We start from the raw sequence: 21,467 nt of genomic DNA, 5'->3' as shown, positions 1-21,467 counted from the left end.
GGGCTGAGCTGCACGTTGTGGCTCCCTTCCCTTCCTCCCCTGTGCATGCCAACAAAACCTCTCCACTGGATGCAACTGTGCAAGGAAGGAAAGCTGTGAAAGCTGTGACTCGCGGTGTCATTGGCCGCAGTGGGATTAACATCCAGCATTAAGGGCTTAACTCATCCCTGCCAGCCAGGGGTTTCAAATAACTGCCATGCCTCTTCCTTCCACCCTGGAGCTTGTAGCTTTTCCAATCCTGTTCTTTACACCCCGTTTTCCAGGCTGCCTTTGCTAAGCTGAAGCTTGCTCCTGGCACTTTGTTTTTGAAGCCTGGCCTGTTGGCTGAAGCTCCTGGGGGTGCTGGTCACATCTGATAGGGTGGGAGCAGAGCAAAGAAAGGAGGAGGAATTTCTAGGTTGGGCTTACAGACCCGAGTTTTTCAAAATTCCCAGCGTGTTAAAAAAAATACAGAGCTAATCTGGCCCTTCGTCTCTAGGTTACGTTTGCCTCAGCCGAGGCTGAGCTCATGGAAAATTGCATCCTAGCTCCTGTGCTCCCTGCCAAGATTAGTAGGTTTTAAAACGAACCGATAACATCTTTGTAAACTTGGAGTCATTTCTTTAAAGCCTGCTGATCCTTCCAGACTGGTTTTTGGAGCTTTCCTAGAGATCCAAGAGAGCCAAACAGGACAATGCCATCTGCACTGAAAAATCAACCAGGAGCCTCACAGTTCTTTCAGCTATTCTCGAGGGAGGAAAGAGGCTGATGTTCGCCAAGGCCCTGAGGGGTGTGTTGGGATCCTTCTCCCTGTTCCCAGCCAAATACACAGCACACAGCGACGCTCTGCGCGTAACTTATAATAATCACCGGTTTTATTTTTAAAAAATTACAATAGAAAAGTACCTTTAAACATATTTCCAAAAGCAGAGTAGACAATGTGGAAGCTTCTCTCCTCTCCACGAGACAAAGTACAGGAAATAGTTTGCTAAAAGAGTTAGTCCGTCGCTTGGGAACGCTGGTATCGCTCCTTTTAGAGCCACTCTGAGGTTTGTCTTGGGTTTGATTTCTTCTTACATTACTTTTATCAGGCCCATTTTTTACAGAAGACCCCGATGGGATAGTTTCTGATTGTGAAAAAATACTGGTTTTTCATCCCCCTGTCCCACCCTGATGGCCAGAATCTCAGCCATCTTATTCTGGCCTACCCACAGGACAACAGAAAGGAGAAAGGAAAAGGTGATGATGTTTAAGGAGGCCACAAACAGCTAGGAAAAACTGGCCACGGTGAGGCCTGAGCAGCAGCTGAGCTCAGTGTTCCCTGCAGCTGGAATGGAGATGGGGGAAAGGCAATGGAAGGAGAAGTTCTGCATCTCCTTTCACATGAAACCGAAACCTGATAGAGGATTTGGATCAGTTTGCTCTCTTCTTCTTCCAAATTCCTCCTGGAGCAAGAAGGACTAGTATGTCAAGCAGTCTCTGCTGGTACTCTGTCTCTGTAAAGGATGTTGGCAGCCTCCCTTCTTTTCTCTGCACATGGAAACATGGGAATGCCACACAGGGAGCAGCTGGACCAGCATAACATCAGCATTAAAACCACAGGCCAGGCCAGGCCAGCACTTCGGCATAATGGGGAGCCCCTCAGGACTCATGTCCAACTCGAGGAAGCTGACAAACCAAGGATTTGTTGGTATGTTTTTTTCATACAGCAGTTTACACTGCCCGTAACAGCTTGGAGCAGTCATGGCAGGAGGAGGAGGAGGAGGAGGCGGCAAATTGTCACCTTGCTACATGTGTGGGCTGTCCGCCCATCCCTGATCCGAGCTGTTGTACCCCATGGAAGCTTTGTAGAGCAGCTATGAACACAGCCCCAAGGTAAAAAAAAAAACACGGGAAGAAAGTTCCTGATTGTCCTGCCTGCTCGTCATTTGGTGCAACTGGGAAGAAACAGTAATACTGTAGTGTCTGCAGACGCCAGCACGGCCAGAGCACAATTCCTGTGCCAGAGGGAGCACAATTCCTACAAACCCGCATCGTGTGTGTCGACATCCTCACACTCGTGAACATCATGCCTTCGACATGCAGCTGACAGGGCCAGGGGATAATAAGACTCTTCTTCACACACCTCGGAAGTCAAGCACAAAACCTGTGGTCCAACCGGGTGCAAGATTGTCCTCTTGAGGAGCTTTGGTACAAAAATACTTGCTCTTGTTTTGTTTTGTTTTTTTCATTTGTTTTTTCTTTTTTTGTTTTTTCTTTTGTTTTTTCTTTTTTTTTTTTTTTGTAGTCTGTTTTCCTATGGTTCCATTTGAAAAGCCTTTTCAAACACTACAACAATGCCTGTCAAACCATGCTTTCAGGAGTAACACTCTTCCTTACAAATAACAGTGTAAAAGAGGAAAATATTATTACTAGGTATGTTTTTCTTTTTTCTTATAGGAGAGCAGATGTGTGATAGAGGCTGTGGGAAAGTCTTGGAGGAATCCAAACTTGTGTGAGGTTTTTTTTCAAGCCTGAAACAACAAAGAGGTGTTAAAAAAAAAAGAGCAGCTGTGATGGAGGAAAAAGGGCTGTGGTTAATCTCTCTTCCTTCATGGAAGGAAGGAAGCAAGGTAGGGGAGAGGGAGGCTTGTTTTGGAGATTTGTGTCAGGACCATGCTCTAAGGACAGTTGTTTAGCAGGGAAAGGGCAAGGTGGGAAATGCCTGAAGAGAGAGACTGTAGCACCCCAGGCATAAAGAACCCCACTGATCCCACTTTGTTTCTCCCGTTGGCTGTAGGGGTTTGAACTGGGAAGCTGGGAGTTAAGTTTGAGTTGCATTTTGCACTTAAGAGGAATTCGGTCTCTGTTGATCCAAGGCAGGAAGCAAGGACGGAGATGAGATTAGCGGAGTAATTCAAAGCCGAGAGGCATTCCTTGGCTGTGGAAACTCTCACCCCAGATAACAGTGATAAAGGTGGGAATGGCAGAGCCATGGTTCCGCAGGGCAGTGGTTGGACCAGCCCCAGGGTTGTGCCAGTCTTGGGGCCTGTTCCCTCAGGGATATTGTGTTGGCTTCCTCACTCCTCTGCCCCTCCCCAGAGCAGCCAAGCACACAGGGTTGCATCCTTACCAGCACACTGAGGTCCTGTGGAGAGCACATCAACCCAGTAGCCACCTTGGAAGACTCCACTAATACCCACAAGACTGACTGTAGGCCACCATCACACACCTGAGACCTGTGGGAGGGCACAGCAGAGAGTGAGGGACACTGGTACTGGGATCTGAGGTCAGTTTGCTGTGAGGAGGGGTAATTTCACAGTGACCAGAGTTGTCACTTCCTCAGGGGACAGCTTGCAGCTTAGTTCGTCAAAAGATGGGGCTTGGTGATCTCAGACATCTTTCCCTACCTAACTGGTTCTGGGATTTACCCCACTGTGATGGGCTCCAGGCAGCATATACAGACAGATGCAGGCTGAACAGCCAGGCCCTCAGCTAAACCCTCAGTGGGCTGTGCTCCTCCCAGCTGGAGGAGCCTGGAAGGGAAACAGGAGGTCCCTGACCCTCCATCCTCACCACCTGCTGTGGCTCTCGGGCTGGTGTTTCAAGGGATTCGCTCGTCTCCCCTTCCCAAATACATCCCTGCTAACATTTTATCTGGAAACATTGACATGTTGCATATTTTGGAAGAACCATTGGTTCCCAAAACCTCACTACTCCCTATTTTTATCTGCTGGGCCTAAAATAGCCAGTAAATTCTTCATGGATCCAAGTCTGGGGCTGGCTGCAGCCAAGGCTGGGCCTCCTGCCCTCCCGGCTGAGTGACCTCGCAGCCGCAGCACAGGGCTGCAAGATGCCAGGCAGATGGGCAGAGCAGTCACATATGAGTGTGGGCAGCTGATGCCAGAGCTTTGGATCCACTGGCATTTCTCCACAGGTGGGTGTGGAAGCAGGAGGCTTCCCTGCCTAGGATGGTCTAGGCAGGCTGGGATTGCAGGGCAGGCACTGCTCAGTGTCCACCAAGGCTCTTTTTCCTCTTCCATTTGAGTCCCCTTTGTTTATTTATCCACAAAGGCCAAAGTTATTTGCAGAGCATATCTTGCAAGGCTTTTTCCATCCGAAGAGGTCCCGGATGGAACGGGATCCGTCCCTCCCTCCTGCTGGGCAGCCGGGTGCTCGGTAGGGCTGTGCTTGTTTTGGTAGCCCCACCACCCCAGGCTGCCTGGATAGTTTTCCTTAAGGTTTAATGAGGTGATTGTGTCAGGGCTGCCTTTTCCATCACAACACCCCACTCTGGCTTGGTGCCTTTTCATCCTGCCCCAGGACATGTGGGAAAGTGTTGGGTGAACCATGGCACAGACATCCCCTTCTGGGGACAAGGAGGGCAACTGGACTTCAAGTGTCTGCTGAGAAGTGGGCACTCACCCTGAGCTGCTGGAGACCCCAGGAGTGGCAGTGGGAGAAGCTCAGGGTAAAGGTGGAAGTGGTCCCCAGCCAGCACAGGAGGATGGGAGCAGGACAGTGGCACTCACCTGGCATTCAGCAGAACTGACGGGACTTCCAGCCCTGAGAACCAGCCTCGGAGGGAGGGAGCCAGCGCATCTGCGAAGACAAGGGGGACACAAGGTGAGAGGCGGGTGGCTGCCCACCCCAGCAAGATCAGGCTGCATCCGGGCTCCCTTTTCCTGGCTTTTCCCAGGCACAGGGCAGAGGGAGGTTGGAACACCATCAGTACAGCCATCTCAGCTCCAATCCCAACAGTAACACTGAGGCTGAGCACAACCCCGGCATCGCTGCTTCCAGCAGGATGGAGCTGGGACAGCAGCACCATGGTCCCACTGAGCAAGAGTGAGCTCATCCTTCTTCGCTCCTGCAAAGCCCACCTGAAACAGGGTGGAAAACATCTGATGCCAAATCTGGCAGACAGGCACTCAGTGCTCTGCCACATAACTCCAAGCCAGCCCCATCATCCATCCTGCAGTTCCTGGTCCCACTGCTGTCTGCAGGATCCAGCGAAGCAGCTCCAGTTTGGATGGTGGCACCAAGTCTCCAGCACCCCCCACCAAACCCACAACACTGGCAGCTGCACAAGAGAATGAGAAGGTGCCACCAGCACCCTCCATGCTGATATTTCACAGCAGAAAATACTGCTTCTGTCTAACATCAGGTCTCAGCCAGGGTTTTCCCAAAGGACCCTTAGAGCTTCTGTACACGTCTGTTTCCTTGACTGTGCGCTTCCCTGAGCAGGGCAGGTGCTGCTTGTTAGCAGTTATTTGACAAGGCAAGTATGTAGCTGCAATAATATTTACCAACGCTCTTCCTATGAGCAGCAGGGCCCAAAAAGCTGGAGTTTCATCCAAAGGCTGCACATGGTTTGCACTTTTCCTCACCCTCCTGCTCAAACCACCTCCTGGCTGCTCCAGCTCCTGGGGATGGTGGCTCTGGATAACCTGGCTCAATCCTGCAGGCCAAGGCCAAAAGCCTTTTGGATGCAGTTTATCTGGCAAATTTATCTCCATGTGCTTGTTACCTCCTGGTCATCACTGAGCTTGAGCCGGCAGGAAGGAGCAAAAGCCAGGGTGGTGTCCAGCACAGATGCTGAGGAGGTAGCTGCCCTTTCCCCCCTTGTGGCAGGGGTCCTTTCCCAGCATCCCCACGCTGCTGCAAGGCTGGCACTGCAAAGAAATTCTCTTCCTCCGCCATTTCCACTTCTCCTCTTTCCCCCGCTCCTCTCCCAGGCAGATGGTTAATTTTTAACAGCCACATGCTGCCATCAGGGGCCACTGGCAGTGGCAGCCGGCAGAAAGCGCTTGTGACGAGGCAGCATCTCGTCAATAAAAGATGGATCCTCCATTTGCGCTCCGCTTCCCTCTCCCCCAGCGAGAGCTGCTTGGCTTCACACCCCATGAACAGCACTCCACATCCCAGCGATGCTCCAGGGGCAGCCAGGGGTTCTGGAGCCCTCATCTCACACTAGCAGCCGGATGGGTGGTGCGATGCCAGGAGCAATGGGGATGGTCCAGATCCTGAGAGCATCGCCAGCCCTCCCTCCTCCTCACCACCTGCCCCACCAGGGGTACTAGCGAAAGTAGGAAGACAGAGAGAGGTGTCTGGGGAAACACAGGACCCCTGCCAGCATTCAGCTCCATTTGGGAGCCTTCCCTAAATCCCAGGGAGCAGGGAGTGAGTGCCTGTCAGCCGGGCAGAGTTAGTGGTGCGGCAAGCACCGAAGAGAGGGTGAGCAGTGGAGGCGGATGGGTCGGAATTACCTGGGCGTGCAGCGAAGCGGGATAGGTGAAAGCAGGAGGAGGTAGAGCAGGTGCTAATTCCGCTGGGTACAGAGGGTACGGCCCCCACACTTCAGGGCTACTGGGGTAAAGTGCAGGCACTGTGAGCTCATCTGCAAGAGAAGAAGAGGGACAGTTAATGGTGACCACAGGGCTGCGACCTTCGCTGCATCCTTCCTTCTCCCCTTGAGGCAAGAGCAGAACTGGCCCCAGGAAAGTGGGAGATGCCACCGCTGAGAGCAGACTCACAAAGCCAACACAGAATTCACCCGCTGGGATAACACGGGGTGAGCAATGCTACGGGGCTGGGGGCATCACTCAGGGAGCCAGGGCTGGGCTCGTTGTCTCCAAGAGGTTTAGTAATCCCAGGGATTCAGCTGAGGAGAGTGTGCAGCTCATGCCTATGTGCAACAGCAAGGTGAGGAGCCGGCATCTGCACAAGAACAGGCGCAGAAGCAGGAGAAGAGAAGCAGACATGGAGAACTCACGGCAGGACATCGCCGAGGTCTCTCCTGAGACCTCATCGTGCTCCCAGGCACCATGCCAGGCTGGCTGTCACCTGTCCCAGGTCCTCTCCAGCACCAGCAGCTGCCTTTGGGAACCCTCAGCACATGCCACCACACAGCAAGCAGGTACCAGTGCTTCCAATCAGACCCGGTATTCCCCTTCTCCACCACCTCACAGTATCCCTGCTCCTTCCAGCCCCTGATGCCAACCAACCCCAACCTGCTGGCAGGGGGTACTCACAGGGCTCCCGGGCGATGAACTGAGGTACGGCGGTGGGGAGAGGGGTGCTGGGGTTTGGGGTGCCCACCAGCTTGTTCTTGGCCATCTTGGTGTTGGCCTTGGCAAACTCCAGCCGCAGCGTCTGGGGGATCTCAGGGTCGAAGCGGATGCCCTGCGGGAAGGAAGCAGGGAAGGAGGCGCGGCGGGTGGGCGAGCACCGCCGCGTGCCGGCCTCGCAGCAAAAATAACTCCCCATTATTTATGGGTTTTTTCAACTTCCAGCCCTGAAATGAGCTAATTTGCCGGGCCCCGAGGCAGCTCGCATTCCTCCGGCATCTTTAGCATCGGCACCATATTTGGCAGTCGGCATCCCGCAAGGCCGAGCTCTTATCCAGAGGGATTAGTGGAGCCAAAAAAAAAAAGTTTTATATCGAAAATGAAGACAAGGGAAAAAACAACCCTAAACCAAAATGCAGGGAGAACTGGGGAGGAATTGGAGAACCAGCTCCACACAGTTCTGCCTGTGACTATTTTCAGGTAACTCCACAAGTTGCTAAAAGAAAGTGAAATTTGCTTTTTTCTTTTGCAGGCTTAGCTGAGATTTTTCCTGCTGAATAAACAGGAGAGGCTGGAAATGCTGTTTCTCAACTTGTATCTAAAGCTTGAGTCCTGAGGGTTCAAGCCCTCCTGGATGGCCCTGAGAAAGGTGAGAGGGATGCAGCCCCCCAGGAGGGAGGATGCAGCTGAGAAACAGTGACAGGATTGTCTGGAGGGATGAGGATGCCATGGGGCTGGCTGGCATGGGAGGTGCACATCCTTGGGATGGTGGAATTCAGAGAGTATCTCGGGTCAGGGAAACAAGGGGGAAATGGAGAAATGGAGTGGGCCAGGCACACTCACGTTCAGCGCGTTCTTCGCTGCCTCCGCCTCAGAGCGGCTGTCGAAGCTGACGAAGCCCACAGGCTGTGGAGGAAGGACAGGAGTCATCAGTCAGGTTCATGGACAGCAGAGAGCAGAGCCCCTCACCCCAGGCAATAGTGGTACCAGGGAATGGTGGGATGGTTGCACCATTTGGAGCAGCTCCTACCTGCTTGGAGGTGAGTTTGATGAGAGACCCTTCATACCCCTGCAAGGAAAGGATTAAAAAGGGTGTTTGGTGGAGATCCCCACGATTTAATAATAATAACTGAATAAACTGACTGAATTACACTCCAGTGGGTTCCCAGATCCCAGCAAATGGTTTGGGGTCATGGGACTGGGGCAGAGGCCAGCCCCAGGCTTTCACCCCTCCTTTCCCTCTCCAGTTTGGTACCTTAAAGGGTCTGAAGAGCAGGTAAAGTTCCCGGGGCTTGATGTCCAGAGGCAACCCACTGACAAAGAGTGTCCTCACCTGGAAAAGAAGAAAGGAGGTTCCTGGGCTTCCTCTCTCATCCCTAATTTGGGGATACACCATGCTTCCCACAGCCAGAGGGACAATGCTAGCCCGAGGGGAACCTCCTAGGCAGACCAAAGCCTTAAACCACGCTTGAATGATGCTGAATTTTTGGGAGAGGTGTCTCCACCCTTCATGTGGCCACAGAGGAACCTGCAAAGGCACCATGGAAAGGTAACAGAGATCTGTCCTCATCCCACCAGTCCTCTCCGGGATAAAAAGCTCACAAAATCCCAGCACCTTCCTACCCGAGTCTGGCAAACAGGATTTCTCCCCAGCAGATCCCGGTCTCCACAGACAATGCCTATTGTCTCAGTTTAATTGCAACAGCTCATTAAGGACTGGGAGAAGCAAACACCAACTCTTCCTCCTGGAGGAAAGGCCCTGTTTTAGAGGGGGCTGGATTTAAGCAGCTTGTCCTTGGTTTGTAAAAGTCACCTTTTAAGGGGTTTTAACCCTTTTTGGGTGGATCTAATTTTTGTCATGGTGCAGCATCCTGAAAGCTGGGATGTTTGGCAGAAATCCTGCTCCCACCACCCTGAGGGGGGATATGGGGCTCCTCAGGGATGGGCAAAGCCTGTGCTGGGATGATTGTGCTTTACAACCAGCTTGTAACCGGAAGAGCAGTGTGGGGAACCGAACCTGCTGTTCCTCTCCTCATCCCCAAAATCTCATCCTAACAGTTTGGGCTGGAGAAGGGGAAAACCTCCATGTGTTTTATTTTTTTGGCCAGGCACCCTGCCTGCCCCATTCCCTGAGAAAGAAACATGGGAAACAGCCAGAAACAGCCAGTCCAGGCCTATTCTTTTGCTGACATTTCTTCTTTCTCTTGCAGATAAGCTATCTCTGCCATCTCCCAGTCTGGGAGCAGCAAACATTCCTGCTTTGTGGAACAAAACCTCTGGCTGACCTATATCTATTAAATAACAAAAGGTACTCAGCTGTTTGCACACAGCCCTTGTGTCAACAGCCCTGGTGATACCCATCCTGGGTACCAGCATTATCCCTGCAGGTACCAGCATCCAGGCTGGATGAGATCAGCGGAGAAGGGATGTCCCCACCCCTTCCTGAGCCACGGCTGCGGGCAGGCACAGCCTGGTAGCCTGTCCCCTCTGCTGGGACCATCCCCAGAGTGCCGTAGGGGACCCCTGCCAGCTTTCTGCCTGTCTCCTGAGAGCAGGGAGTGAGGGAGCATCCCACATTGTGCAGTGCTGCCCCGTCCCCCAGTGGAGACACTGCCCGAATTTCTCCTGGCAGGGGCTAGAGAGGGATTCACCTGGAGGATCACCACTTGTGTCCATGAAATTCAACCTAAAGAAAGCAAACTTCTCCTTTCCTAGAGAAAAAAAAATAGTTGCTTTCAGACAGCAGCCCAAGCACGGCTGCTGTCCAGGGAATCAGCTCTCCACACCAAACTTACTAAACCCACCCTGTGGATTTACATCCCGAGCAGGCCGAGCATCCCTGCACGGTGTCCCCTGTCTCCCTCCTCCCTTGGAGCCATCCCTGGCTTCCTGCGTCTCTTCTCCCTGGGGAGCTTCAGGAAACACTAGGGACATTGGCCAGAGCTCCGGTGGGAGGGACTGGGGGGAGTCCGCTGCCAGTTTGCCACACCCCTGAAATCTAAACTGTACGTGCCCAAGCCTGCCAGACCATTTATCCCCAACGCCACATGGGAGACAGACAGAGATGAAAGATCCCAAGGAACCCTCCAAAATTCAGCCCCACAGAGGAAGGGCTTCTTTTCTCTAATGACTTTGTTTTCTTTGCAAGTTCAAATGCAGGTCGGCCAAGTTTGAATCTGTAAAATTATACAGCAGCAAGAGGGAGAAGGGCTCCAAAGGATCTCCCAGCTGGATTCCAGCCCCAAAAGGGTTTTTGGGGCCCAGGGCAGGGGATGGATATGAGCTCCTCATCTGCACTCCGCAAATGTACCCAGACCCAGGGATATTTGAGTAGGTCCTACATAAACAGCATCCTTTCGCTGGGTAACAAGCAGGTGGGACTGGCAGAGCAAGGGAGCATCCTTAAGGATAATCCCAGCAGGCTGGACAGATATCCTTTTGCCAAGGGAAAGATTCTAGACAGAAATATTACTCCTGCCCTTAAATGGAAGGGGAGCTTTGGCCCACAGGGAGCTGCTCCAGGGTTTTTTTGTGCTGAGAGATCCCAGGGATTCAGTCCCCATCCTCTATCAGAAACACTCCTAACACAAAATCCTTCCCTGAAGCAGGAAAAAAAAAACCTTATCAGAGAAATTGCCAGGCAGCAAGCACGTATATGTTCTTCCATCGGGAAGAATTACTCCTCCTGGGAGGTGGATCAGGCACGGCTCCCAAGGATGTCATGGGATGGGGCCAGACCGACAGCTCTCAGCAAGGATTAAAGGGCACTGGAGCATGGGATTCCCCCAGCCTAAACCCCACGGCTTTTTTGGACAGCCTGAGCTGTTTCATTTCAGTTCTGCTGTACGAACATCTTTCAGTTTCTTTTTGGTGGAGCATTTCTCTGTCTCTCCTTCTTCCTAAAATTTAGGGTGAAACCAAAGATTTTTTTAAAGTCAGAAGTTCCAATGTTTGCTCCAGGAGGAGCTCAAAGGTGACCACACTGACTTCCTTCCATGGGGATGGCAGCTACGGAACTGGTCCAAGTCCCTTTCCACAGTCCTCCTCTGCTCCTGTTGCTGCACCCCACAGCTCCCACAGCTGCTGGATCCTACCCGTGTTGCCTCACTCCTGGCTTTCGTTTTCTGTGCAAGAAGTCTGCTCTTCATCTCTGCTACTCTCCTTTCCTTGGAAATCATTTCCATCCCACTTCTGGCCTGTCCCTCTCACCTTTGCATCCCACCATCCCACTCTGTTGTCCCTGAAATCCTGCATTTCATCTGGGGCCAGTTTAAGGGATACTGGAAAGGGTCTGTGGAGATTTGCTGGGATGATCAGGGCTGAGGACATGCAAGCAGAAGCAAAGGTCAGGGCCAGGAGGTGACTGGGGTCTCCAGACCATGGATCAAAGATGACCCCAGCATGGAGTAGTCTGTGATGGAGCACCAGCAGCCCTCCTCCTCCTCTTCCTCACATGAAGCCACAAGCCAGGTTTGTCTCCTGAAGGTGAGGAGGCACCAGGGAAGCATTTCCTTGGCTTGGACCCCCATCAGATGGCGGTGCCCTGCCGGCATGGTCCCGGTCCCGGCCCCCTGCCCTGCCCAAACCACCCCCGTAAACGTTAAGAGGCCGTGGGGAGGCGGCCGGGTGATTCATCCACGAGGCATTTAATCGCCTCCTTCAGCCCAGCTCCCGTCCCTCGTCCGTCCATGCGGCCCTTCCAGCGGGGCTCGCTTTAATTCTCCACCAGCCGATTATCCGCTTGACTGCCCGCCGCCGGGGAGGCACCGGATCCCGGCGGGAGCGGGAGGGCGATGGCACGGGGCTGCCACTGAGCCGTGGAACAGGCGAGCAGGGCTTCCCCTCCCCTTCCCGGCAAAGCGGGGTGCTGCCTCCCCCGCGGCGGGGTGCATTCCCGCCCCGCCGGGATTAGTCCTGGCATAAATAGTCTCTTGGCTAATGGAGCGTCTTCCTCGGCTGGGTTTAGATTCCCGAGCTGTGTGTACGCATGCCTTCAGCCCGCAAAACTCCCCGACATAAACAAGGCTGAGGCCGAGGGATGCCGGCTCCTCTGCCCGGGGGATGCGGGAGGACCGGGATAAACCTCTGGCCTCGCCACCCGCAGCCGCTTCTCTGGAAAATCACGGTTCTCACGTCCGGTGAAGGACAGGAGGAGAGGAACAGCCCTTGGGGAAAAGCGAGTCCAGAGCTGCCGGGGCTGGAACGGGGAAGCGGCAGAGGAAAAGGCAATGAGCAGCCAAGGGAGCAGATGGGGGATTGCAACAGAGCGGAGGAGCGGCGGGATCAGGCGAGGGTCACACACGTCCCTGTCCCGCCTGGAGCTTGCTCCCAGACCCTCCGGACCCCACGCCTCAAGGAGGAAAGGAAGCAGGAGCACGGGTGGATGCAACACAGAGGCCACGGGGGCAAATTTTATCCACTCGCTGGGCACATTTCCCCTGGAAACCACCCCTGGGGTCCCCTCCCCATGGCACACTTCCCCCGGGATGAGGGATCTGGCATGGGATGGGGACGAGGGCCACGAGCCGGGCTCTCCGCAGCCACTCCGCTACCAAATAAGGCCTCCACCGAGCCTTTTACATGCCGTTCTCGCCCGGACAAAGTGACGTGACCGCCTTCCCTAATTGTTCTGGCTCCTCTGTGGGGAAGCCCCTGGCCCAAAGCTCCCCTGCACGGGGGGGTCCTTCCCGGGGGGACAGACGAGAGGGACGGGGAGGCCACCCGGGCTGCCAGGAGCAGGCAGGAGGAGTGGGGATGAAGTGGGGGCTTTTCCCACCTGGCAGCACCCTGACTGACCTCCCCGGGGTGCGGTCTGCTTCTCCCTCTCTTCTGAGGGAACAGGAGGCTGGAAAGCAAGCCCTGGGAGCGGGGAGGTGAGGCACAGGAGCTGGGCAACCCCCTTCCCTGCGCTTGTGCAAACAGACAGCACCGGCCCCTCCAGCCTGGGCTGGAAAAAGTCCTGCAGGGAAAATACCTGCCTGGCAGCGGAGGAGCGCGGCTTGCCTGCAGGCAGGAGCGGGCATCGCCCTCCTCATGTGTCCGCGCCTCTGTGGGTGTCCCTGGCACCCCCCAGCCGTCCCCTCCGGGTGCTCCCCATGGCCAGCATCACCGGGTCAGGGGGTCCCCAAGGATCAGCAGTGCGACAGCCAGCCCCAGGCCCTCCACATCCTACCGGGAGCAGAGCGGGGGCTGCCCTTTGCCAGCACAGCACAGGCCACGCTTTTGGAAAAGGCAACAGGCCTCCATGGATGTCACCCACTGCCATGCCCAACGGAGCCACAGCCGCAGCATCATCTCCCACACACCCCGCAAGGCCACCGGTGGAAGAACTCTCCGTTATTTAGGAAACTTTGAGAAGTTTGAAGCTACAGCCACCCCTGGAATAAGCAAATGAAGGCAGGCGGTATCGGGCAATGGAACTGCGGTGATTGATCCCAGCGTTGGCCACCAACCAGGGACCCCAGCAGGGACCTGCTGCTCCAGCCAGGTGGAGGGTGAGGAGGAAAAGGAGATCTTCCCGCTCTCACCCTCACAAAGTCCAAATTCCCATCTCAAGGTCACGGGCAAAACCAGGAACTTTCCGGCTGGAATGAAGAAAAGCAGCTCTCACCGTGGCGGGGTGTGGGGTTGGTCTCCCGTGGGGATGGCAGCGTTTCGGACATTTTGGGGGTGAGACCCATGGGAAAGAGATGCGCGGCCCCCGGATACGCGGTACCCACGGGCACCGGCAGCACCAGGCACCGGCAGCGGGACCGGGGGGAGCCTGGTTTATTCCCCATGCCCCCCGGGGAGATCCGTGTCTCGAGTGGGGCTCCCCGCAACCGCAGGTTCCCATCCGGCGAGGTGGAGAGGCGTTTGCGGGAAGCCCCAGGGGGATGCGGGCGGTGAACGGGAGCGTCCCGGGGAGCGGGGATGCGCTCCCGCCGCTCGTCCCTGTCCCCCCCGCAGCAGCCTCCGGTACCGGGAGCCACGGAAAACGACGGCAGCCCCCCCATCCCGCGAGGGTGCGTGGGCACCCGCGGAGCTCAGCTCCCGGGGAACGCTGGCGGGGAGGGGGAAGCCGGAGCCCCTCCGCCCCAAATCCCCCGTGTGTGTGTCCCCGGTACCTCCTCCTCGGGCAGGCTGGTGTCGGCGGGGCCGCCCTCCCTGTCGGCGGGGACGGTGCTCATGGTGCGACCGGCCAGGCTCCTCGTCCCGCCGGCGGCAGCCGCGTCCGGGCGGGCGGCGCTGGGGGCTGGTCCCGGCGGCGGCGGGGGGGCCGGGGCGGGGCGGGGGGGCCGGGGAGGGACGGGGCGGGGGCGCGGCGGAGCGGCGGGGACGGACCGCGCGGGGGATGGAGGGGCGCAGGGTCCGGGATACCGGAGGTGGGCGATGGGACCCGTGGTGCGAGGTTGGGAACGCCGGACATAGGGCTAGGGACGTGGGACACAGTGACGGCAACACAGGACACGAGGCTGGGGCCGCGGGACACAGAGTTGGGAATACAGGACAATACTGGAGACAGAACACAGTCTAGGACACGGGGCTGGGGATACCGCGTACAAGGCTGGGGACACAGGGCACAAGAATGGAGAGATGGACACAATCTCAGGGACGTAGGATACGGGCTGGGGGTATAGGACAGGGCTAGGCAGAGGGATATCCCAATCCTTGGGATATGGGACGTAGTCTGGGGACACAAGACACAATGTTAAGGATACTGGACACCAGGCTGGGGACATGGCACACGGTCCCAGAGACATGAATGCATCAGGGCTGTGGGGCAGAGGAGGGGACAGTGCTGGTTACACCCAATGCAGGGCTTGGGGCTAGTGGCAGGACCAGTGGGGGCTCATCATCCCAACCAGCCCCACCTGGGGGCTCAGCCCCTCCCTGCCTGGCCCAGGGACTGCATTTAGGCTTCATGCTTAGGCTAGGCTTCTCCTGAGCCTGTGCTGGGCCTGGCATCGTGCACGCTTCACTCTAGAGCTCGGTGTTGGGTCGCTCCAGCCGTGCACAGCCCCACGGAGGAGGCTGTGTTCCCGCAGGACTGCACTCGGCTCTGGAGCAGTGTGACGGAGACTCTCGGGTGGAGAGCAGCAGCTGTGTCCGGCCCAGGTGCTGCCTGCGCACAACGCTCGGGGCCGGAGGTGACGCCGAGGACATCCTGCCCTCAACACAGGGATCGTTCCCAGCGGGTGCCTAAGGTCACCGCCCGCCTCTCTGCGCCTCGCCGCCCCAAACAGGCCAGGGGACACAGCCTGGCCACCCGCAGGTTTGCAGCTCCCCGCAGCAGTGATTTACAGGGCAGAACCTCTCGTGCCGGGAGGGAGGTGGAAATGAGCTCCGCCAGCTGGAGCTGGGGGAGCGGGAAGTGTCTGGCTACAAGGGCAGCTGAGCCCCAGAGGGAATCTAGACCACAGAGACTGCTGGAGCCTCTGGCTTTTGGGGTAGATTTTCAGCACGGGGGGAATTTAGAGGAGTGTTTAATATCCCGTTGTTTTCCCCCTCCATAGACATCTCCACAAAAAGCTCTGGCTGCACAGTGGGCGGGACGATATTCACAACCCTTATTTGGACTCAGTTTGGGGAAGAGCTGCAGTTCCCCAGCAGTGCTACAACCCAGGTTGGAATCACAAACCAGAGAAAGGAGAGATCTGGAATTTTTTTAACCATGAAACTGGACTTGGGGAGAAAATCCAGTTTCCTCCAGCAGATACTGCTCTGCTTCTTTGCCTTGAAACCCCCGGTCCCAACCCAAAGCCCCGTGTCCCACAAAAATTTGGGTTCCTCTGTGGTAGTTGCTGATCCTCTCCGCTGTCACCCTCGTTCCTACAGGAATTTCTGCTGCATCGACATCCATCTGTGCTGGGACACAACGCTGGACTGTGTCATACAGGGATAGAAGGGGAAGTTGTGAACAGCTGGGAGGTGTGGCCAGTACCGGGGCTGCAGTGGAACGAGTGGACAAGGTTCAGCTCCGCTCTGGGAGGGAATCCGAGCAGGAGCAGCCTTTGGGGGAAGGGGCAGAGGGTGGCACCGGGTCCGTGGAGCCTTTCCCGGCCCAGGCCCCGCGTGGATCCGGGATGCCGTGGATGGATGCCGGGACCCCCGAGGAGCGCGGGGTCGCACTGCCCTCTGCCGGCGCCACGGCGGGTGACACCCGCCCCGACAGCGCCGGTGTGACCCAGCACCGCACCCCGCACAGTCAAAGGGCTGCGGCTCCCTCGGACAGCAGAACGGGACACTTTATTCCCAAAAGAAAGCACGAAAAACAGAGTTAATGCGTGAGAGACAACAGACTCAAAGCAGGTCCGAGATTCCCGGTGGAAGATAAATAAATTACACAAACAAGCAAGAAATCGTTTGATGGAATGAGGGATGTGGAGACCGGACGCTTCCCGGAGTGTGTCGGGCTTCCCAGGACCAGACACCCGGCCAGGCACTGGAAGCATGAGGTGAGTGCTCAGCTCTTGACAGGGGTGGACGAGGCCTTCATGGTCTTCTTTAGGTGGTGGTAGTTGGGCAGGATCTTCATCAGGAAATCCAGCTGCAGCGTCTGGGGCTGGAAAGGGAGGCAGGGGAGGTGAGGGAACAGCCCGAGGGCAGAGGGCCGCCCGAGGGGGACAGGGGGTGGCAGCATGTCCCGTGTCACACATGTACCTGTGGCCGCTCGGTCTGCACGCGCCGCAGGCAGTCGGCCCCGTAGATGACGGTGTTTTCTGGGATCACCTCGTAGGTGTTGACGTTGCAGCAGGCCCCGATGATGCAGCCGCTGGTCAGGATCACATTCCTGCCAACAAACGCTGCCAGGGAGAGGGGGAGAGGAATTCCCGTGAGTGTGGTCCCCACAGCATTACAGCAGCAAAATCCCAGCAGGGCCAAAGGCACTAAGCTGGGAATTACCTTTGGATTCAATGACGTTGTTGTCTCCCACCTTCATCGCTTGGGAATCTACGGGTCTGTGTTAAGTAAAACTGGAAAATGCTTTGCTTTTTTTCAACAGGTGAAAAATCCTGATGCCGTTTTCAAACCACCACCCAGCCCTGGGCTATTTGAACCCTGACAGAGCCCAAAGATGCTTCCCCCTGGAGGGATCCAGAAGCACAACGTGCCGGATGGTTTGTCACTGCACAGCAAGGATACAGCAGCCGACCTCAAAAACATTGTTGGTGCCGATGACCATGGGCTTGGGCTCCACATCTTCGCTCTCTGGGGTTATGTTTTCTGGATACCTGCACAAAGGAAGAACAGATTTCCATGTCTGAGATCACGATGACAGTGTTCTGTGTGGCAGCTCAACTTTGTGACAGACTGAATCCACAGATATCCCACTCAATAGAGCTGGACTGTCAGAATTTTGAGACTGGTTAGGATTAGGATTCTTCTACTCTGTCAGCTTGAGAAGGATTCAGAAGGGGAACTAAGCAACCATCCAATATCTGAAGGGGGCCTACAAGGAAGCCAGAGAGGGACTCTTTGTCAGGAACTGGAGTAACAGAACAAGGGATAATGGGCACAGACTTAAACAGGGGGAAATTAGGTTTTTAAGAAAGTTTTTACTGTGATGGGGCTGAGATACTGGAATAGGCTGCCCAGGGCAATACTGGCAGCCCCAGACTTGGAAGTGTTCAAGGCCAGGCTGGACAGGGTTTGGAGCAACCTGGTATAGTGGAAGGTGTCCCTGCCTGTGTCAGGGGGGTGGTATGAAAGGATATTTAAGGTCCCTTCAAACACTTAACATTTGCTAATTCTGTGATTCTGTGGCTTCTCCCCAAGCCATAGTGCCACGCGTGTACACAAAGGCACGAAGTTTGGCGACTTTTTTTTCCAACAAACTCCACCTCCTCAGGCTTTTTAAGGCCCCCCCCCCGGGTGTCCCACGGACCCGTTGATGATGAGCGCCTGCTCCTCGATGAGGTTCCCTTCTCCGATGACGATCGGCCCCGCCTCGGCGATGATGCGGGCCTTGGGATGGATCACGGTCCTGGGCCCTGCGGGGAGAGCCCGGCGTCAGCTTGGGAAGGATTCAGAGGCAGGGGGGAGCAGGGCCGGGGCCAGGGCCCTTACCGATGGTCACGTCCCCGCGGATCTCGCTCTCCACGCACACCACGGCGCCCGGCGCGATCTTCACGCTGCGGGGAGCGACGGGGCGGTCACGGGGGTCCGCCGAGGGACCGGGCGGACGGGACGCCGCGCCCCGGGGTGGTTGTGGGAGGGATCGGGGGAGAACCGGGAGGGACCGGGGGGATCGGGACTCACCTCTTCTGCACCTTCTCCGCCATGGCCGCGGCCAGCGGCGCCTGCGCGGGGCGGAGCTCCGGGGCTGCGCGGGCGGGCCCGGCCCGGCGGCGCCACCGCCCGGCCTAGATCGCCCCTCCCGGAACCCGGGCGAGGAAAGGGGCGAGGAAAGGGGCTCGGCTGAGCCGGGCACTTGGAAACAGAGACCGAGTCCCGTGTTTGGGGGCTCAGAGAGGGTCCTGCGTGTTCGTGCTTGAGAACAGAGACCGAGTCCCGTGTTTGGGGGCTCAGAGAGGGTCCTGCGTGTTCGTGCTTGAGAACAGACACCAAGTCCCGTGTTTGGGGGCACCAGGCTTATTTGGCCCGTTTTAAGGTTCTGAATAAAATAAAACAGGTTTGGTTATTTTTTTGGTTTTTTCCCCTCAGAAATGGAGACAAAATCCTGTGTTTTTGGCGGGGGGCTCCAAGTCCTGCGTGGTTGGCACGTGGAACCAGCCCCACCGGGCAGTCCCAGGGCTGTGACACAGACTCCAGTGCTGCAGTGCGACAGGAGGCGCAGACAGGCAGTTCAAGGCTTTGACCAGAGCCACACACGGGCACTTGGGGGCTCAGGGCAGACCCCAGACGGGGGGGAGTGCGGGACGGGGGGCGGAGCGAGGCGGCCGCGGGGCGGGGCCACGGAGCGCGGGGCGGGGCCGGCACAGGTGCGCGGGGCTCCAGGGCGGCTGCGCGGGCGGGGCCGAGGGCATTTAAACCCCGGAAACGCCGCATGAGCCATTTGAGCCTCCACGACGCGGAGAGAAGGGGAGGTTGGCGGCAGCCGGTCTATTCATCTTTTCTCCTCCTCACGGAGTTTGTGCCACCCCGCCCCCAGTGTGATGAGGGGAAAGCCGCACACCTGGCAGGGCAGGGCAGGGCAGGGCTGTGCGTGGGGGGACCCGCGGAGCGGCTCCGGCCCCGTGTGGGGATTCCCGCGAGGGGCGCCGCGCTCCGGCCCTCTGGGCTTTATTATCCGGCGCCCCGAACCCCGTGACTGCGGGGGAAGAGAGAAAGAGATAAGGGAAAGAGAGGGACGATAAGGGAGAGATAGGATGATAAGATAGAGAGGCAAGATAAGGAAGAGATATAGGGATAAGAGAGAGAGAGGCAAGATAAAGGAGAGACACGGGCAATACGAGGGCATGACAGGGAGGGTAGAGGGGGCCTAGGGGAGCTGGAGAGAAGCATAAGGGGAGGCAAGGTCGGCCTGGGCAGGGAGGGTGGAAGGACGAGGGGGAGAAAGGGGAGGCTGGAGGGGTAACAGAAGGGGGTGTCGGGTTGGGTAGTGAGGAAGAACGGGGCAAGAACGAGGCGTGAGGGTGGCTGGGGTGCGTAGCAGGGCAAGGACAAGGCGCGGGGGGAGGTCAGGTGGGGGAGGAAGGGGGTATTGACGGGGCGTAGAAAGAAGGGAGCTAAAGGGGAGGGAAAGAAAGAACGGGTAGAGAGAAGCAGAGATGTAAGGCTGAGACCTCCGCGCCTCACCTGGGCCCCACCGAGGGAGCCCGGACCGGCGACTGCCGGCCCCACCGCGTCCTGTGGGCGCGAATGGCGCCTGCGGGGCTTCCGAGGCTTAAATGCCCTCGGCCCCACCCCGCGCAGCCGTCCTGGAGCCCCGCGCACCTGTGCCGGCCCCGCCCCTCGCTCTCTGGCTCCGCCCTGTTCCCCGCCGGTGCCGGCCCCGCCCCTCGCACGCGCTCTGTTGTCCCGCGCTGTGCACTTGCTCCGTGGCCCCGCCCCCACACCTGTGCCGGCCCCGCCCCACCGGCCCCGCCCCCCGCACCGCAGTCCCGGGGCCGCGCGGGGGCGCCGCGCTCGCACCGCGCTCCGTGTCCGCCAGAGGGCGCCCTGCGGGGTCCCGGGGCCACACGGAGGCTCCGTGTCCGCACAGGGGAACCGGGGAACCGCCGCGATCCCGGGCCCGATACCGATCCCGGGCCCGATGCCGCTTCGATCCTCCCGACGGGAGAGAGGCGGCCCCGGCCGGGACCCCCGGCAGAGCCCAGCACCGCTCGGCCCCGCAGCCCCTCCCGGCCTCAGTCGCGGCCCCGCCGCAGCGCCCCTGGCACGCGCCCCCGGCCCCGCCCCCTTTGTCCCCGCTCCCACACCTGTGCCGGCCCCGCCCCCTTTGTTCCCGCCCCTCACACCTGTGCAGGCCCCGCCCCCTTTGTCCCCGCCCCTCACACCTGTGCAGGCCCCGCCCCCCGTGCCCCGTCCCGGAGCCTCTCTCGGCCCTGGGCGAGCCCCGGCCCGGGGCCGCTCCCGGCGGGGCCGCTCGGGGTCCGGGGGCGCTCCAGGCGGGGCCGCGACCGTGGTGGGGGGGACGGCGGCCGAGCGCTGTTGGGCCTTGCCGGGGGATCCGGGGCGGTGCCGCCTCTCCCACGTTGGGAGGATCGAGGCGGGATCGGGACCGGCCTTGGTATCGGGACCGGGATGGCCGCGGGCGGCAGGAGCCGCTCCGGGACGGGCGCTGGGGCCGAGTCCGGCGCTGCCGCTCCTGCCCCGGTGCGCGGAGCGGTGCAGGTTCCCTGGTGCAGGGGCAGAACCCCGGCCAGGACCGGGCGCGGCGCGGGGGCTCCGACCGGCACCGGCTTCTCGAGGGGCGGCCCGGCCTTTCACAGCCCCGAGAGCGGCTGTGGGCGCTGCTCCCACCCCCCGGCCATGACATGAACGCACGCCAGGAAGAGTTCGTCCAGGAGGAGAGCCCATTCCATGAGATCCTAATTATTTATTTTCACCTTTCACATATAAGCCATCAAGAACAGGACATTGTTGTCTCCTGTGTTGGCACGATTTGGTCCCAAGCTGCAGCTGACTGGCAGTGCAGACCACTGTGAGAAAAAGCTGGGTTCTTCCATAAAAAACAGCTCTGTCTGCATCCCAGGGTATGAGGCCCGAGAGGCAACATCTGGCCTCAAGGGGAGTGCAGGGTGTATGGGGAGGCTGAGCAGGTTTGGGGACCAGGGGTCTCACTGCAGCAGTAGGATCTCCATCCCTTCCTCTTTGCTTCCCTCTCATAATTCCCCAGGTAGGACCAGTGAACAACACTTTAGCTGGATCTTCTCCTCTTCCTACGCTTGTCTTAGGACCCTAGAAGTTGATAACATATTGAATTTTCATTTTTCTAGGGACAAAAGGAAAGCTGCACTGTAGGGAGACCCCACAGAGCTCTACAACAGTCCC

The 21,467-nt window shown here is 57.7% G+C and overlaps 2 protein-coding genes across 3 annotated transcripts; both read right to left on the bottom strand.

The window, feature by feature from the left end:
- Nucleotides 1-832: 832 nt before the first annotated feature.
- On the bottom strand, nucleotides 833-14,289 carry RBPMS (RNA binding protein, mRNA processing factor). Of its 2 annotated transcripts, XR_010082659.1 has the most exons (9): nucleotides 14,135-14,289; nucleotides 8,284-8,361; nucleotides 8,059-8,097; nucleotides 7,872-7,934; nucleotides 6,993-7,143; nucleotides 6,228-6,358; nucleotides 4,491-4,560; nucleotides 3,092-3,197; nucleotides 833-2,492 (listed from the first exon to the last, which is right to left on the bottom strand). XR_010082659.1 is itself a non-coding variant. In XM_063415439.1 (8 exons), exons 1-7 carry the CDS (start codon nucleotides 14,195-14,197, stop codon nucleotides 4,498-4,500), a joined length of 588 nt encoding a protein of 195 aa, XP_063271509.1. In that variant the 5' UTR covers nucleotides 14,198-14,289; the 3' UTR covers nucleotides 3,091-3,197; nucleotides 4,491-4,497. The 2 variants fall into 2 exon arrangements, 1 of the variants encoding a protein (XP_063271509.1); XM_063415439.1 differs by lacking the exon at nucleotides 833-2,492 and having other exon boundaries at nucleotides 3,091-3,197.
- Nucleotides 14,290-16,237: 1,948 nt separating this feature from the next.
- DCTN6 (dynactin subunit 6) lies at nucleotides 16,238-18,362 on the bottom strand. The gene is made up of 7 exons (XM_063415266.1): nucleotides 18,270-18,362; nucleotides 18,078-18,142; nucleotides 17,896-18,001; nucleotides 17,154-17,242; nucleotides 16,914-16,961; nucleotides 16,671-16,813; nucleotides 16,238-16,572 (listed from the first exon to the last, which is right to left on the bottom strand). Exons 1-7 carry the CDS (start codon nucleotides 18,290-18,292, stop codon nucleotides 16,474-16,476), a joined length of 573 nt encoding a protein of 190 aa, XP_063271336.1. The 5' UTR covers nucleotides 18,293-18,362; the 3' UTR covers nucleotides 16,238-16,473.
- Between the last annotated feature and the right edge of the window lie 3,105 nt (nucleotides 18,363-21,467).

The sequence above is a fragment of the Prinia subflava genome, chromosome 18, assembly GCF_021018805.1.
Source record: "Prinia subflava isolate CZ2003 ecotype Zambia chromosome 18, Cam_Psub_1.2, whole genome shotgun sequence".
In the NCBI taxonomy this organism is placed as follows: domain Eukaryota; kingdom Metazoa; phylum Chordata; class Aves; order Passeriformes; family Cisticolidae; genus Prinia; species Prinia subflava.
The sequence above is the reverse complement of the archived record's forward strand: the minus strand, read 5'-3'. Positions and strand labels throughout refer to the sequence as shown.

Bases quoted from the DNA above. Each gene is read 5' to 3' on its own strand.
- RBPMS (XM_063415439.1), bottom strand. From the start codon at position 14,197: ATGAGCACCGTCCCCGCCGACAGGGAGGGCGGCCCCGCCGACACCAGC. The intron at 8,098-8,283 runs GTACCAAACTGG...CTTTCCTTGCAG, and splicing joins TGCTCTTCAGACCCTTTAAG to GGGTATGAAGGGTCTCTCAT. The intron at 4,561-6,227 runs GTAATTCCGACC...TTGTCTTCGCAG, and splicing joins CCGCTTCGCTGCACGCCCAG to ATGCGCTGGCTCCCTCCCTC.
- DCTN6 (XM_063415266.1), bottom strand. From the start codon at position 18,292: ATGGCGGAGAAGGTGCAGAAGAG. The intron at 18,143-18,269 runs GTGAGTCCCGAT...CGCTCCCCGCAG, and splicing joins GCGGAGAAGGTGCAGAAGAG to CGTGAAGATCGCGCCGGGCG. The intron at 16,573-16,670 runs GTACATGTGTGA...CTCCCTTTCCAG, and splicing joins TGCAGACCGAGCGGCCACAG to CCCCAGACGCTGCAGCTGGA.